The sequence below is a fragment of the Abramis brama genome (genome assembly GCF_963993115.1).
Source record: "Abramis brama genome assembly, chromosome: 22".
Taxonomy (NCBI): Eukaryota; Metazoa; Chordata; class Actinopteri; order Cypriniformes; family Leuciscidae; genus Abramis; species Abramis brama.
The window spans coordinates 30,796,145-30,813,818 of NC_139984.1; the positions used below are offsets into that span (position 1 = coordinate 30,796,145).

The 17,674-nt window shown below is 36.4% G+C and overlaps 2 protein-coding genes across 2 annotated transcripts in view; one reads left to right on the forward strand and one right to left on the reverse strand.

Moving 5' to 3' along the window:
• LOC311072984 (uncharacterized protein) overlaps positions 1–17,674 on the reverse strand; it is a 1,552,487-nt gene that overhangs the window by 744,959 nt on the left and 789,854 nt on the right. The window lies entirely within an intron of this gene.
• LOC311072986 (uncharacterized protein) lies at positions 1,626–5,551 on the forward strand. The gene is made up of 3 exons (XM_084098381.1): positions 1,626–1,699; positions 2,668–2,982; positions 3,562–5,551. The coding sequence occupies exons 1-3, from the start codon at positions 1,660–1,662 to the stop codon at positions 3,738–3,740; spliced, it is 534 nt and encodes a 177-aa protein (XP_083954507.1). The 5' UTR covers positions 1,626–1,659; the 3' UTR covers positions 3,741–5,551.

Below are 17,674 nucleotides of genomic sequence, written 5' to 3' on the forward strand. Positions count from 1 at the left end.
GAGGGAGTTCGGCAAAAGGCGGATTTTTAAAAACTGGCCAGGGACAAGATGAAAATTTGCCTTTATTGTATCTATATGGTATCATTTACAGTATTTATCAATGAGCGCTGTTCCTGTCAAAAAATAAATAAATAAATTGGAATAAAAATCAGACTTGAATTTATTTCATAAATTTATTCCAAATGTAGATTTACACCTTCACAACTCAAGTTATACTGTTAATATTTACTGATGTATGCTGGTATTTATGCTAATAAATGATATTTTCTACAATCCTACAATATTAATTTGTTGAGACTGCAGGTTTGATGTATCAGAGATGAACAAATGCTTCAACAGCTGATCTTCAATCAGATCCACACATTATGATACACCTCAGATTATGCGTCTGTATTGGATGCATAATTCATCATGTCCTATTAGGATAATCATTAAAATATATTTAAAGTAGCCTACATTAGGCTAACATTTTCATGCAAGTGTGCAACATAATAAGAAATTCAAGTCTAGATTAGAAGTGCTTCTGCCAACTTGGAAAGGTTACTGCTGCATTCCCCACAGGATTTTATAATGAATCATATTCTGCTATATCACCATAGGCTATATTTCGACGAACTTATAAAACGATAGCCTACGTTTTAAAAAAACAGAAACAGAAAAATAAAAAATAGGCTATTTAAACGCTATTGGCTCGTTAAGCGTATGCTATCCAACAGCTATCATCGGCTATAGTCATATCAAGCTAACACACGCCGACACATAACACAATATAGCCTACATGTAAAATAGTGTGCATAAATATATAAACTTAACTTCGTTTAACTCCAAACATTTACCCAAATATTTACCTTTATGTAAGCCGAGGTGCGTGCGTGCCTATATTTTCTACGCGCTGTATTCACTCCTCCCCTCACAGCAGCCGCATAGCCTACTGTCGTACTGTCGACTACATTTCAGGTGAGGCAACCATAGACCGGGGAATATCTGGAAGAGGGAGGAGCTCAAACATAGGCCGGACCCGGAGAATATGTAGAAGAGGGAGGAGCTCAACCATAGACCGGACCCGGAGAATATGTAGAAGAGGGAGGAGCTCAACCATAGGCCGGACCCGGAGAATATGTAGAAGAGGGAGGAGCTCAACCATAGACCGGACCCGGAGAATATGTAGAAGAGGGAGGAGCTCAACCATAGGCCGGACCCGGAGAATATGTAGAAGAGGGAGGAGCTCAACCATAGGCCGGACCCGGAGAATATGTAGAAGAGGGAGGAGCTCAACCATAGACCGGACCCGGAGAATATGTGGAGGAGGGAGGAGCTCAACCATAGGCCGGACCCGGAGAATATGTGGAGGAGGGAGGAGCTCAACCATAGACCGGGGAATATGTGGAGGAGGAGCTCAACCATAGGCCGGGCCCGGAGAATATGTGGAGGAGGGAGGAGCTCAACCATAGGCCGGACCCGGAGAATATGTGGAAGAGGAGCTCAAAACCATAGACCGGAGAATATGTGGAAGAGGGAGGAGCTCAACCATAAACTGGAGAATTGTGGAGGAGGAGCTCAACATGGGCGGAACCATAGGCATATAAAGCAACAGGTGTGTTGAAGAAACTCAAACGGGGATTCAACTTCGAGCAGACTTGGATACTTCTTGTGCAAAAGATGAAAACCATTGTCGCTGTCAACTTGGCACTTATTTCAGGTAAACTATAGGGTGACCGGGAGTTTTGTCCCGAATTTCAGTTAGCCGATGTCTGTGGCCTATATTAGGCTATTTAAGTTTAAATAGCGATAGTTTCTATTTACAACATTAAGTGAAAATATGGTTATTATATTTATACTAGGCTATGTGTAAACAAATAAGTATTTTCTTTGCAATAGGCTAAGTGTTAAAAGTAGTTAGAAGCTATTTATACGTAGCCTATCAATAGTGGCAGATAAACTATAGGCTACTTGATAGATAGGTAGCCTACGCTATAGCCTATATTAAACGCGAAAATAACAGTGTGTAAATTATTAAAATTATTAAATGGATGCCGCCTTTATTAGGTCCCTAAACACTCTATTATTAAACACACGTTAGACACTTTATTTCCACTTTTGAAAATAAATAGGCTTTCCGAGATAGCCTATGTGATGGGGAAAAAGTGAAGTGAGTTACCGCAGCAAAAGGCACTGACCGACACGAGCTTTACCGCAACACTACCGCTGTCAATATCATCTTTCTGTCTTCCGAAGTTTTTACTGTCCCAACTAGACGTCAGTGTGTGAAGACGGGCTATTCGCACTTAATTAAAAAAAAAAAAAAAAAAGACACTCCGTTATTCCCCCCTGAAATTAGCCTATAGGTTAATATTAAAAAACGATCGGCGTTTAAATTTGCGCAGCCGTCATGTTGTAGCTCGAGCGGGGAAAATACCCAACCGTTAGCCTATAATAGGCTACTAGTAAACGTTAGTATAGGCTTTACTATGATAGTAGCCCCTGCTAAGCCTAGGCTATATCTCACACACGTGTCCCGCATAGTCCCGCAAAATCACATCTACTGTCCTCAAGAGCAATAAGCAGGAGCTCACCCTGAGATAGCATGATTTAATCTGCGGATACTCGTATCAAAAGAAAAGTTTTGTTTATTCCTCATTATTCTAATACAGTGGTTCTGATTTGCAGTTCTGGTTGTTGCTGGGTCGAAGTTCGAGGCGATCGATGGACAGAATGTTACAATATCCTTCGACATCGATGAAGTGGAGAAAGCAGATGAAGTGATTATTTTTAAAGAAGAAAAGAAGGAATATGCTGAACTTATTGCGCAGAAGCCTTGGGTCTATGATGATCCTCCCAGACCTGGAGTTTCACTGATAGTTGGAAAAGGATGTTTATCTCTAACCATTCAGAATGTGGACATCTCCAGATCAGGACTCTATAAAGCACGAGTCTTCACTGGAAAGAAAGTGTGTGAGATGACTGCTACACTTGTTGTCAACAGTGAGTATATTACTATAATATCTGTTTGCCTGTAATGTGCAGAATCAGGTTTATGGAAAAAAATATATATAAAGGGTCATGATTGTGCTCATGAAACTTTTAAAATTAAGTTGATGTTACACCTATAGCTGGAATGAATTGCAACATTGCAAAGCATTTTATCTAATCTAAATGTTTTTTATAAATCACACTACATCACTTAAAACTGCAGAGACTGAATCCAAATAGGCTAATCAAGGGCTTTTTGCAAAAGCCTCGATTATATGTAATAAGATTATGTGATAACATTTAGGTAATGTAAATAATCAGATACACATAATTTGAACAGCATGAACTCCTCATGATTTATTTAACAATTTAGAAAAGAGGAGGGAAACTTGCTTACATTATTTCTTAAATGATTTGTTTAAAGCTGTGCAAACACATCAGAGACAGAGCTAAATCTTGTCTGATAGTTTGGCAGATGACAGTTGCTAAAGTAGGATTGATCATTAATGTTTTAATGTGGTTTTAAGGTAGTATTTGATGATTTCAGTGTATATTCCTCTAAATTAATTCTGCTCCTGTTGTCTCTTCCAGAAGCTCCAGTTTCCTCCACTACATCTCCTCCACACTCCTCCATCAGCCCAACACCTCCCAGCTCCTCTGACCTCCGAGGGCATTATGCTTTAATTCCAGTCTTCATCTGCATAATCTTCATCATCTTCATCATCTTGTGCGTTTGCTTCTGGAAACACTGGATGGCAAGTATTACTTAAATTTAAGCTTTTAGGGATGGATGGGAGCAGCACTGTGGTTCTAATGATGTGTTAAGCTGATAAGATGTAGATATTAAAGTTATTATAAAGTGATTCCTATGGTTTGGATTGTAGAAACATAAAGAGACAAAGCGACACTCGTCGTCATCCTAAAACCTCTCCCACCGGGGGGAAAACAACCTAACCGTCTCCATTGACTTTGTATTGCGTGAAGCTTCCTCCTCGTCATTTCTGACTTACAACAAAAAACAAAACAATGTCTAAAAGCTGCTGTGTGACGGGTGTGCAGCAAACAAGCTTAAAAAACCCAGAACTAGGTTTTTATAAGCTGTCGACCCCAAAAAAACAAGTGTTTAAGGACACAAAAGTGGATACAGGCAATTGATAGTGTAACGTGTCCTATTAGGCTACTTTGAGAACGAACTTACAGCCACTGGAGAGGAACGTAATCGGTGACAGGATAACTTAGCTTACAGAAATATACTATAAAACTGGCATTTGGATATTCGACTTACCAGTGACAAAATGTTTACTGCACACGTATTGTGTTTCTAGTGCATACTGAGTGTCAGGATGCCACAATTTACCCATTCGTTCAAGCTGATGCTCGAGGTCTTATTGCCTGTATCCACTTTTGTCCCCTTAAGGCTGGTTTCTACGGTTCAGTAGCTTATAAAAACCTAGTTCTGGTCTTTCATTTGGATTGTAAGGGGTGTTTTAAAACTTTTCTAATCTGATCGAGAGAACATGTAAACACTTGATTAGATGGAAACCCAAAACCGAAAGGACTGCGCATGTGCAATGAGGTAGAAATGGCGTAGTATGAAGTGTAGAACGAGCTGTTGTTGTAGAATATAGTGTAATAAATGAGTGTCCTGTCATCCTAAAATACTCGTTGTTTGTGAAGTGGAGCAGGACGACGTCCCACCAGTGCTTGTTTCAGACTCTCATCCATAGATGCTAATCAGGACCTGAAATAAATACAGATTAAGTCTGCTCTTTAAAACAAGGAAAAGAGACAAATATTAGGAAAATGGTTAGTATATGCGCCAACAGCGGGGAACTGTATATTCCTGCAGTGTGTGCATTTCAAAAAATCAGTTCTGATTTGAAGCTCTACTAACTTTATTTGGCATCCATGTAAACGCTACGTTTGGATTAATCTATTAGAATAAATTAATTCTGATTGAAACAAAAGGTGTCCCTGTGAATGAATATTGTCTCCAAAAACAGGCCATCACATATTCGTCATATATGTCGTCGACATATTTGGCGTGAGTAAAAGTGAAAAGTTAATCCTTAATTGAAAATCAAGTAGGCTATATTCATGTGTGAAGCCAGTGGATCAGACAGAATAATTTATAAACCAGTTTAAAAAGTAGTTAATTACTTAATTTAGTTAACTTAAATAATGTTAATTAGTAAATTATTTGCATGCTCTTGAATATTTCAAATGATGTCAAAGAATGTATAACTTAAAACTGTATAAATTAAGCTTTGACTTCGGCAACATTTTATTTTATTTGGTTTACATGAAGTCTTGTATTTGTGTTTTTTACTAAGCTCAGTTTTCTGTTGTTTTCTTTACAGATCCTGTTTTTAAAAGAAATAAAGAATTGGGATCCAGTTGCAGTGATTGTGTGTCCGTCGCCATGAACGGTTGTGGAGAAAACACTGAATCTCTTCTCACGGCGATACCCAAGTGTCTTAAAACATTAAATAACATTACAATCACTCAAGTCAGTCCAAATCAGATTTTGTGCATATCTGATCATATTTGGTAAATGTGAACTCCAAAAAAAAAAATCAGTTTCAAGCTACCTTCGTGTGTTCCTGTTGGAGTCGTCCATCTGGCAACCCCTGTGAGCATGGAGTCTAAGGAGGAGAAAAAAGTCTGTCTCCAATGTTTTGATTTTTGGACAGCAATACCCAGTTCAACCACTAGCTGACGTACTGCACCTTTAAACATAAGCCCCTGGTTTCACAGACAAGGCTTAAGAAGATAGTCTCAGACTAAAATACATGTTTGAGCTGCTTTACCTAAAAGTGTGAATGTAGTCTTTGAAGCCAATGATCCTGCCAAACTGTCAGATGCAGTTTTTTTTTTCTCACATATTCACAATATCAACATGGTGCCTTTTAAACACAATTTTGTTTACTTCCATTGTTGATCAAATGACTCTTGTTGAATTAAAGGCAGGCTGTAGAGATCTCACAAGTGTTTTCCAGTTATATGTGCAATATATTAATAGAACAGTCAATATACTGTGTTCATGCTGTCTGTGGAAGAGATGAGAGACAAAGAGATGAAGAGAGATTCAGTCCTTTATTTATTATAAATATGAATTTGTATTTGTGACTGTTTTCTCATCTGACTGGTTAAATAAGTTAACTTCACTCTGCCAGAGTAATATATCATGAATGTTAAATAACACATTTATTTATACTGTGTACAGTTTACTGTGACTACTTTACTCCCTCTAATTGTGTGTAAGTGTGAACTCGTGAATTTGCTGCAATAACTGATATGGCACCAAACGCCAAAGTCACAGGTCAAAAATCTGGAGTGTCCAAAGAAAAAAGGGCAGGACAAAATTTGAATGTCTTTTTTTTTTTTAATGTTTTCTCTTATTCAAGTAGTTTTTTGGACAAGTACTTTTTACTTTACTAACACTAGATTTTTTGGACTGTAATTGCTACATTTACTTGAGTATATTTGTTCAGTACTCTTTCCACCACTGATTAAAATATGCTGACGTTTCTAAACGTAGCCTATGCAACAGCAATGAATATTCATGATTTTTCAAGTGCATCGGGCCTAAATGAAAGAAATAAGAACTACTATAATTACCTCTTTATTCGTGTGATGAGGATCAATTCAGGGTAATTTTGATGTGAAATACTTTGGTTTAACAATATCTAAAGATTTAAATACAAGTAACTTAGTAAATAGAACTATTATGAAAAATAAAATGTACTAGTACTGTTTAATTAGACACTGGTATCTTTTTTAAATTGTAACTAACATTTCTTATCTTAGTCACAACTGCATTTTTACTCATCTTATGTTATGACTAGAACGGCCACTGTAGAGTTCAGTTAAAAATCTTACTAGTAAAAATAAAAAATCTTACTAGTAAAAATAAAAAATCTTACTAGTAAAAATAAAAAATCTTACTAGTAACATTTGGAATAAATACTATTCAATATTTTGAAACCCCTAGCAACCTCAAATTTAGGACCTTGGTGTTTGTATTAGGCATAAGATCAATAATGAATGTACATTTTGTGAATGAATTTAATAAACTTAGTTACCTTTCCTGGAAGCTAGTGACTTTAATAAACAGCTGATATCATATAATGCATGTTAAGCGACTAGTTAATAGTGAGAATTAGACCCTAAACTAAAATGTTACCTTTTTTTTTAAATCATACACTCATTGGAGGCTGAGCCCCCCAAAATTTAAAATCCTAGAATCACCCCTGATAATAATTAATCATTTCTGAGCAATGACTCTCAGTCTTTATTCACCCTTTTTATTCATATTTTCTCAAAAGAATTCATAAATAGAATAGAATAGAATAGAATAGAATAGAATAGAATAGAATAGAATAGAATAGAATAGAATAGAATAGGGCCTCATTGTAACGCAGTGACAACATTCCCCACCCGCGCAGATTTAAACCCGACGAGTGTCTTCAGCTGGATAGATCAGCAGCATTATCTCAACTGGTAAATAACAGATATAAGGTTAAAATAATATCAGATTTGTCTCATTTTAAAGTTTAAAACACATAAAATAGAACTTAAAAATTAACATATGAAATTTACTTTAGCTGATTAAATAAATATTCAGTGATATCTTCAAAAGATTTCTGAATTTTGGCGCCATTTTTTTCTCTATAGTGTTGATATGGCAACCAACGCTGCGTTACAGTTGTGGTGACATCAAAATCGTACTGCATTGTGGGACATATAGGCCTAGGTGCCTGAAGTGTACATGTGAAGTAGACTCGCTCCCTCTATAATGGCGGCATGGGATTCCCCCAAGGGGAAGTGCTTATAGGGAAGTTCGCAAGTGAGTTTCTGAAAGTGGACTGGAACGCAGCATGTTTCTGGCATGTGTGGAAGTAAACAAGTGTGTTACAAGGATGCACATAAATAAATACATAATCTCTGTATTACCAACCCGGTACATAATAGGCCTACTTTACATAGGCTACATCAGGGTTCACCAATCTCGGTCCTAGAGGGCCGCTGTCCTGCAGAGTTTAGCTCCAACCAGCTCAGCTGGTTGGACAGCGGACCTCCAGGACCGAGATTGGTGAACCCTGGGCTACATAGTCTCCAATGCCATCTCTCTCATGATCGTCCATCCTCGGGATGCTGCTGTTCTTCTCCCAGCAAGCAATAGCCGTCATTTCAACGTCTCGGTTAAAGGTGCCTTGTGTAAAAATAAATAAATTCATACTCCACATTCCATACCAGATGGGGGCAGTATACCTCCAGAAAGTGAGTTGGTCTACTCTAGAGTATGAATATCTTCAAGCTACTCCCCTTCACCTTTACCAGTGAATATGTTCATATTCGTTTTGTTCATATATTACATTTTTATTGTTAGTTTGAATTACATTAATTTGACAGACAGCATTCGCTGATGTTGACCAAGCTAGCGCCAACATAACCAGAGCTTCCAACTCTCACGCATTCACCGTGAGACACACGCAAACACTTTTCACATGCTCTCACGCCACACATCAATTTTCTCACGCATAGAAAAATCGCGAAGCAAAGAGGACACGGAGACCGACAGACTAGACAGAGCAGGTTAGTTATGATATAAAAAAAATCTCAGCTCTCAGATTCTGTCAATTTTATTACGCAATTCAAACAATAAATACCGTTTTGGCGCTTGTAAATGTTACACGACAGATCCCTAGCGCACGTGAACCGATCATCTCTACTAGCTAATAGTAAAAAAATCACGAACACTGAAAGATACAGTAACGTTAGGCTACAACTTACCAAAATGTATTCCTCATACATAATAAACCAATAGACCAATCAGTGTTTTTTATCATCGTGAAGAGGTCAATAACACAGCTGGAGAACAATTATGTCAGATTTACCTCAGGAAAGCCATTTAATATAGCTACATAATATAGGTCACGTAGTTGGCAAGAAAAAAAGAGCAATAGAGATTGTGCTATGTGTACTATATTACAATACTGTATTTTATGAACGTTATATACGTTTATCGAACAGCCTTCGATACATTTCTATGTTATAACTTCCCGAAAATCTACACAAACATATAAAACAAACTTATAACGAAATACTAACAGCATCTTACCAATCCAAAAGAAATGTTGCAAGTTCGAAGTCAAACCTCATTTTTTTCATGTCCATTAGTTGTCTCCAGCGATGTAAAGCAGTGCCAATGTTTACTCTGGTTCTGTTCCTTTTTTATCAGATTTTATTTGAATGTAGTAGTGGGGCTGTAGGCTACTTTCCACACGATTGACATCAGGTTCAAGTACGCCCACAAGCCGTGCGAGTTATTCGTGTATTGCATGTTTGGCTGGTGGTTATGTTGCAGGCATACCGCCTCCCATGGCCGAAACTGGTATTACGACACCTGTCGGGCCGTGGCTAGTAATGCTAATGCTAATTCAGGTTGATATCTCTGCAGCACTATAACTTGACATTTTTTTAATGACATCATCGCCCTTATTTCTTCTCATTCTTTTGATGCGTGTAGCTCATTTTTTGGATATTTATACCTCAATTTTTACATAAGGCACCTTTAAATATAGAGTCGATATAGTCCGGCTATGTGTAACCCACTTTTAGCCCAAATAACATTTAATCTGGATAAATGTATTTTTTTCCAAAATAACTTGTGAGATGTATGATATTCCATCATGTAAGCAAAGTCAACTGTGATTACAAGTTGTTTGGTTTGCTTTATTTTACATGTTATATGTGTAGGCTGTGCGTAGCCACGATTTAGCTCGTATTCAGACCCGGCTATTGTAGCCCACTTTTAGTCAAAACTGATTAATTGTAGTTTTTGCCAGGCAGTGCATGAAATGTTTGATATTCCATAATGTTCGCATTGGTAATGATATCTACAAGGTTCAATGTGTCATTTCACGACATGGTCGATCTGTAGTCACGATTTAGCTCCGAATTGGACGGGCTATATGCGGTCTGCTTTAGCCCACCTGGCGAAATCAAGGCAATCTGGTCTACGGACGGCTTGGCTATAGCCCTGATTCAGACCAGCGATATAGTATAAGAATATTAGTCTTAAAAATGTTTTCGCTCACACAGCTTAATGTTTGCTGTCACACATAAACATAACATTCATACACAATCTACGATATGACTGTCTATTATTTCCAATTAAATAAAATGCAATTGCATTTCTCAACCGCTAGATGGCACAATCGAAACACTACTGAGACATGACTACTGGGACTACTGGCATTGCGCGACTAGATCACTTTAGCCAGATCTCGCGAAAAACATTTCCGCCATTTTCAATTTTATTTTACACGAGGCTGCTGTCGGAGAGCAACGGGCGAGCAACACTCTGAAAACCTTCAAATTTCTACTTCGATCTTGTAAGTATGCGTGTTATTTTTGTTATGTTCATTGTTTAAATTAGTTAGTTGTTATAATGTGTAGAAACCGTGACATTTTAACATTACCATTGCAGAGTACTATTTTTCTCCAACAAGTTAACGTTTACTGCACGTGTTATTGCAACTGTGTGCCCTTAATCTAAAATGTATCTAAATTCAAGGTGGTAAGCATGAAACTATGAAACTTATCATTAATATTTTTTATTATTATTAAAGATACCAATATATTTTTGTTTTTAGATTAGAGTAAGAAATAATAGTTTTTGATTTAATGCAAATTTTCAAAGTATACTTTACATAAAACTTAACAGCAACATAGTGCAACATGAAAAGAAAAAAATATTTTTCCTTTCTGATTAATAAAAGGTAGTGGCAAACAGTAAAGTCTTAAAATAATTAAAATATGCAGCATACATTAAGTTTTCAGTGAATTTGTTTTAGATATATGGTGCATAAAAACTGAATGCTGCTTCTCCATGTTTTGTTTTGACTTTGGGGATATAAAAGTAGCTGGCTACTGTAGATGACCTGAGAGGTCTGCTCTGGATGGTTCATAATGCATCAGATTATAAATTTACTTTGGCCTTAAAATGTTAATTAATTTAATAACCAGCTATAGTATTTTGATATGAATTCTTTGACAGACAGATAGCCAGTGTAAAAACCTCAGAACTGGAGTGATGTTATCCACTTTATTTGATTTAAAGACACTGTTTATTGCAAATTATCCAGCAATCAGTCAACAAAGTACAGCAATTGAATATACAGAACACTTGTCAATGACTACCATTAAATGTCTTGTTACCAACATTCTTCAAAATATATATTTTTTGTGTGTGTTCAACAGAAGAAAGCCATACAGGTTTGGAACCAAGTGAAAGTGAGTAAATGCTTATATGATTTATTTTTAAGTGAACTACCCCTATTAAGTATAATATATTTTTATGTTCATTAGAGTTATATGAGTAAGTGATAAAGAATGATTTATATGGATAGTTCACTTTGAAATTTTGGTATGTTTTAGCTTACCTTAAGGGCATCCAAGATGTAGGTGTCTTTGTTTCTGCAGTAGTTTCAATTTTGATATTTTTAGGTCAAACTGTTCTAGTCTGTCAGTCTGTCATATAATGCAGGTCTATATGTTTACTACCTGAAAGAGCACGATTGTTGTCACAATTTGTTATGATTTCTCTTACATTTGAGCGCGCTTTTTGATGTGCCTACATTTGTTATTAAAAAATTTTGGTCAGCAGGAAAAATTGTCTAACGAACAGTTCTGTTTAAAAATCGGTACTGAAATCGAACCGAAAGCCTCGTACAGAATGGTTCAATACGTGTATCGTTACACCCCGAAAATATATGTATGTATGTGTATATATATATATATATATATATATATATATATATATATATATATATATAATTAGTGCATCACCATTATGCAGGTAAAAAATTTCAATTATTGATATTAATTTATTAATAATATTGATATAAATTATTGTCTACATTGATATAAATTATATAGTCTCAATCTATATTCTGTTAACTCTATATTGGCCACCTCTAGTGTGCATCCTAGCAAAAGTGAATGACTGTAATTAGTTAAAAATGATTGTCAACAATGCTTTTCTTGAGCAATAATTTTTTTCTTTTTCTCATTTGGCAGACGCAGTGATGACCAACTTTCCTTCGGCGACTGAATGGGAAATAAAAAATGCAATTTCTGGTCATTTTAAACAAGCACCAGGGAGAGCAGGGGGTGGTGGTTATGGATATAAAGCTAACAATTAATTCTTAAATTTTTTTGTATATTTTCCAATATTTTATTTGTTCATTTTTATGTTTGAATGTTGTCTAAGTTGTTAATATAATAGTTCTAAATAAATCCTTTATATTCAATTAGTTTGGATGGATTTTCATTTATGAGAACCTGTTATATTTGAGTGAAAAGAATCCTTATGCCTCATTTTGTTGTCTATTACATGTATATGTAGTGTAATTGATGACATGTCTATTCTTGGGCTATATATGGTTAGACGTCTATTAGATTTTCACTGACAGCCCAAAATTAGCCTTGTTTTAGTCTAGACCCATATTGCCTGTCTATTAGACGTATATATGTAGTCGTTTAATAGCTGTCTAATTGATGACTAGTCTATTCTTGGGCTATGGTTAGATGTCTATATATAGTCATTCAATAGCTGTCTGATTGTCTACTCTTGGGCTATGGTTAGACGTCTATTAGACGTATATATGTAGTCATTCAATAGCTGTCTATTCTTGGGCTATGTTTAGACGTCTATTAGATTTTCACTGACAGCCCAAAATTAGCCTCGTTTTAGCCTAGACGTCTGGGCTGTGTTTTGACGGCTATTAGACGTCTATTAGACGCAAAATTGCTTGCTGGGCCTCCTCGCTGCAGTAACACAGGCTGTGTCACAGACGGCATTCCTTCAAAGCTGGGTGGGTGTGTTTTCTATCTTGGGTTTTCGATGTCATGGTGTGTGTGGGCGTGGCCTAAATGCGCTCTGTACTTCCGCACTCTTGAGTCTTGCTCATTTCTGGTCACCGAAGATCCAGAGCATTCAATGCCACACATAAAACCTTCCTCATTCTGTCTACCTTTTGCGATCATGAGCCTTCATCATCATTTATTGTTACAAATAGTCTATTCTTACTAAGCGCACCTCTAGTAGGCCTATTTTAAATCACTGTAGCCATAGGCTAGTAATCAAAAAGTATTTTCATAAAGGAGCTCAAAAGCTTCCTACAAGTGCCAAAGTCTCACAAAAATCTTCACTGTCTCGTTAAGCAGTTTTATCATTGGTAGAATATAAATTGGGTATTTAGAGTATTTCAATACAAACATTTCAGTCAAATATGCAATATGTCAAAAAAGTAGACTAGAAGTAGCCTATAATTCCGCGCAATTTGGCAACCCTAGCAGGCACATACGCAACAAAAATATATCATTAATGTTACTCCAATTATTTTTTCTTGTGTAATTATGAATTACAATTATAATTATAAACACACTTACAAATATCAAGATAGCGGCAAAGCTTTTTATTTTTATTATATATGTAATATTTATTGTGTACGCTAAAACAACTCATATTCAATACTGTCGGATGTTAAAATCATTTACTTACTTGTGAAAATGAAGATTGCCAAAGAGAAAAGAACAATAGTCGAACAGGATGAATCATGGCGCCAGACGAAAATAAGCTTTTGCTAACATCCTTCTCCTTGGTATTCTGTGTACCGTAACGCCCATAGTTGGCTTTTAGAAACGCACCTGATTGGTGCACTTTTAAGTGTCTCACTGTACAGCCAATCGGTGGACACCGTTCTGGAGGTGACGGTTTCACTGGGCGGTGCCAGACAGCGTATCTTCCCATCATTCGTTTTTTTTTTTAATAGCTCATTGAAACCAGGAACAACAAACGAGAAGTGAGAAACATCAGTGATAGTTCTTCAGAAAGAAAGCCTAGTAGCCAACACACGTTCTCTGACATGGCATATTCATGTTGACAACTTGTGCACTCGGTTTCAACAAAGATTGTATTTTTATTTTATAATTGTGAGTGTCTCTAACATTTACACTTTTCAGTTTAAGTTACTGTTATTAATTATTTTCTGTTCTTTGGTAGTTTAGCCAGAGGTTTAAATTCCCCAGTTAGATTGCTTTTTGTCTGTTATTTTGGCCTTGCCATCTCCAGAACCCTTCCCTTTAAGTTACTTTTTTTCTTTTTCTATTATAGGCTACCTTGTCTTGTTCCATGAGCTAAAAAAAATCTTTACGATAATTCGTTTGCTTGTGCTGCTGTGGCAGACTCGGATCAACGCTCTTAAAAATATGAATATTTTGTTGCGTCTGCCTTTACTAGACTCGTATGCGGAACAAGTTGAAATCCGAGCTTGGACGTCTTATTCAAAAGGCCATGAACATCTTGGGCAGAAGTGAACAGATTATATTCACACCACGAAAAGTCTATATTCTGAGGGAAGCATATTAGATTCAGCATCAGTGACCGAACTGTTGATAAAAAGTTGCATTCTTCGAGCGTGATGCAAACAGGCCTACGCTACTCAACGTTTTATGAAATTACGCCGTTTTGAATTGAAAATTTGCGATTCATATTATGATTCTTGTAGCTAATTCATAACTGAATGTGACGAGACACGAAACGTTTGTGTTTTCGACATAGATATTGCACATTTAAAAATAAAATACTATTTTCAAATTTAGCCTACTTCATAACTAAGAACTTGTTTTACTATTCTTATTTATCCCCTTAAATTCTTTTTAATCCTTTAATTATCCTTTAATTATTTTATTCCTTTATTATTATTCATAATTTAATAATAACCCGTCTGCGGATACAAAAGTAAAGGTTAAGGTATTCTCCAGAGGAAAATGTGTCTTGGGCTCAAAAGCCACGGCATCACATAAAACAAATAAAATGAAAAAATAACATAACACCATAGAAAGAGGAAAGAAAAGGGGGGAAAAGTAAGAAAAAAAAGAACATTATATTTATATGAAAACACCCGTGTGATTGGAAGGTTATGAACATGTGCAGTGCTGTGATCTCAAATTGACTTTGTGAAGAAAACTGAGGAGATGATACTCGATCCATTCACAATATGGCGGTCTGCATCAAACCACTCTACAAACTGCTTCATTTCAGGTAAAGATGTCTTGATCTTTATATAATAAGTTAAGAATAGCAGAATCACTGGGGAGCTCTCACACACACTTACACACACACACACACACACACACATCCTTGAAGTGTAAATTCTACTTCTGTTTAGTCACTCAACTCTTTGGACACCGTATGCCCTTTGGACACATGTATAACAGGAACTTGTGATTTGAGCGCGTAGGCCGAACGGAAACCCTTTGCTACATTTGTATCAGATTGAGCAATGAAAAACCAACGCAATCTCACGACCAATCGTTTTTCATATCATATATTAATCTATTAACATTACCCAAAAACATTAGAATAAATCTATAGCCGAATGATATTATGCGTGCTTGATATGATTAACAGATTCGCTCTGGTTTGATTTAATTCTGATGTTGGAACTTTTTCATTGACCCAACGTTACATACAAGGAAACCAAGCCATTTACTGGCATTTTGAATTAATATTCATAAATTCAGCTGATACAAATAGCCTAACTTCGAGTATTTGTACACTTCAAACACTTCAATACAGACACTTCACAATAAAGCTTTCATTGGATAACATTAACGATAACATCTACAGCATTTATTAATCTTAGTTCATGTTAATGTCAACATATCCTATGATTCAGAAATTAACATGATTATTTTCATTAGGCCTTACATTAACAAGGATTAATAAATGCTGTAATAGGCCTATTGTTCACAGTTAGTTCATGTTTGTTAATACATTAAATACCATTAAATATTGTAACTGTAACTGGCAAACAAATCAGACGAAAACGGACAGACAGTTGCAGAAAGTCATGATTCAGATCATTAGATATTGAATCTCTAGATAAATAAAATATTTCAGCTTTTTTGGTAAGTGCTTTATTTTGAATCACAAACTATTTAACTGGAAATCAATAAAATTGTGAATTAAAATTGTCCTGCTGCTCTTCATCATCATCATCATCATCATCATCATCATGACACACACTCTTCCTCGTGTGTGAATGAGCATGGCCGCACTGAACTCTGGGCCGGTTCTGCTCGGGTCTCCTCTACAGAGAGAGGAACATCCAGAGACTGATCCATTTCTACAGAAGATGAACATCAACTTAAACACACTCTATTAACGCGAGTTTGTTTATAAAGAATAATAAAGAATAACATACCCTCAGAGGTATAATCACAATTCATCATCATCTTCCAGAGAGCAGACAGACAGCAGGACACTGATGGACAAACACTCGACACTGAAGAGCCTGGACAGGGAGGGACATTACAACATATTAACATTTACAGACGCTGTGACAGTCTCGCGCAATCTAGGAATTCTGCTGTAAATCATTAATCATGTAAACGTTCTCTAGTAAACGCGCGGTATTAGTCATGATGTCAGAATAATGAGAGTGCGACGAATGGTTGAAAAGCAACTACTTACATGATACTAGACTTGACACTGAGACTTACAGTTACATTATTAAATGTTAATTAGATAACATGTAACAATGAGCAATATAGCTTTTATTAATCCCTGTTAGGGTATACTTAATAAAATACAAATGTTAATTTCTGAATTAGATGTTGAATTAACATGAACTAATATTAATAAATGCATGAAGTCATCATCGTTAAATAGTCCCATGTTTGTTAACTAGTAGCCTAAATGAAAGCTTATTGTAAAGTGTTGCCAAAAACTCTAAGCATCAGTTACATTTACACAAATCTCTGTCACTCAGCATTGATTATTATTAAACAGCAAATCTACACACACACACTCGTTGTTATTGTAGTGGTGTTTTTAATTTAAAAACTAGGGTTGTTTGACTTCATGTTTTACAGTTATAATATTCAGTTATCAAAATAGGCTATATTCTGCACACAATAAGCCTGTTTGCTCTTCTTAATTTACAAATTGCCATTTTTATAAAAAGTTTAAACAAATGAAATATATGAAATAACTCACTTGTTGAGGAGTTCTGCATGATAGATGTACGCCGAGAGGGAGTTTGTTCAACTTGAGTGTAGAAGAGATGTGCAGCAGTTTAGTGCTGATGGTATAGTGAAGCCCCGGCCACCGGCTCGACCGCGCCATATGTCATATGTCTTATGTCAATTTTGGGACTGTGGAAGTGGCAGACTTCAGACGCTTGTGGTTTTTGGGGAAAAGTGGAAGTTAGCGGCAGTGGTGCTCTTAGCGGCAGTGGAGCTCTTGGGGAAAAGTGGAAGTTAGCGGCAGTGGAGCTCTTGGGGAAAAGTGGAAGTTAGCGGCAGTGGAGCTCTTGGGGAAAAGTGGAAGTTAGCGGCAGTGGTGCTCTTAGCGGCAGTGGAGCTCTTGGGGAAAAGTGGAAGTTAGCGGCAGTGGTGCTCTTAGCGGCAGTGGAGCTCTTGGGGAAAAGTGGAAGTTAGCGGCAGTGGAGCTTTTGGGGAAAAGTGGAAGTGGCTAACTGTGCGCCAGTGTTTTGTAGCAATGAACACAACTGAACTTTCACATGCAATTCCACACATATTCCACTGTTGTTGTAAGTTGTGGATAGTTTTCTTCCTACTTTCAGTTTAACAGCATTAAAGAGGGCAAATGTTATTATTCAACTGA

Bases quoted from the DNA above. Each gene is read 5' to 3' on its own strand.
- LOC311072986 (XM_084098381.1), top strand. From the start codon at position 1,660: ATGAAAACCATTGTCGCTGTCAACTTGGCACTTATTTCAG. The intron at 1,700-2,667 runs GTAAACTATAGG...TCTGATTTGCAG, and splicing joins CAACTTGGCACTTATTTCAG to TTCTGGTTGTTGCTGGGTCG. The intron at 2,983-3,561 runs GTGAGTATATTA...TGTCTCTTCCAG, and splicing joins TGCTACACTTGTTGTCAACA to AAGCTCCAGTTTCCTCCACT.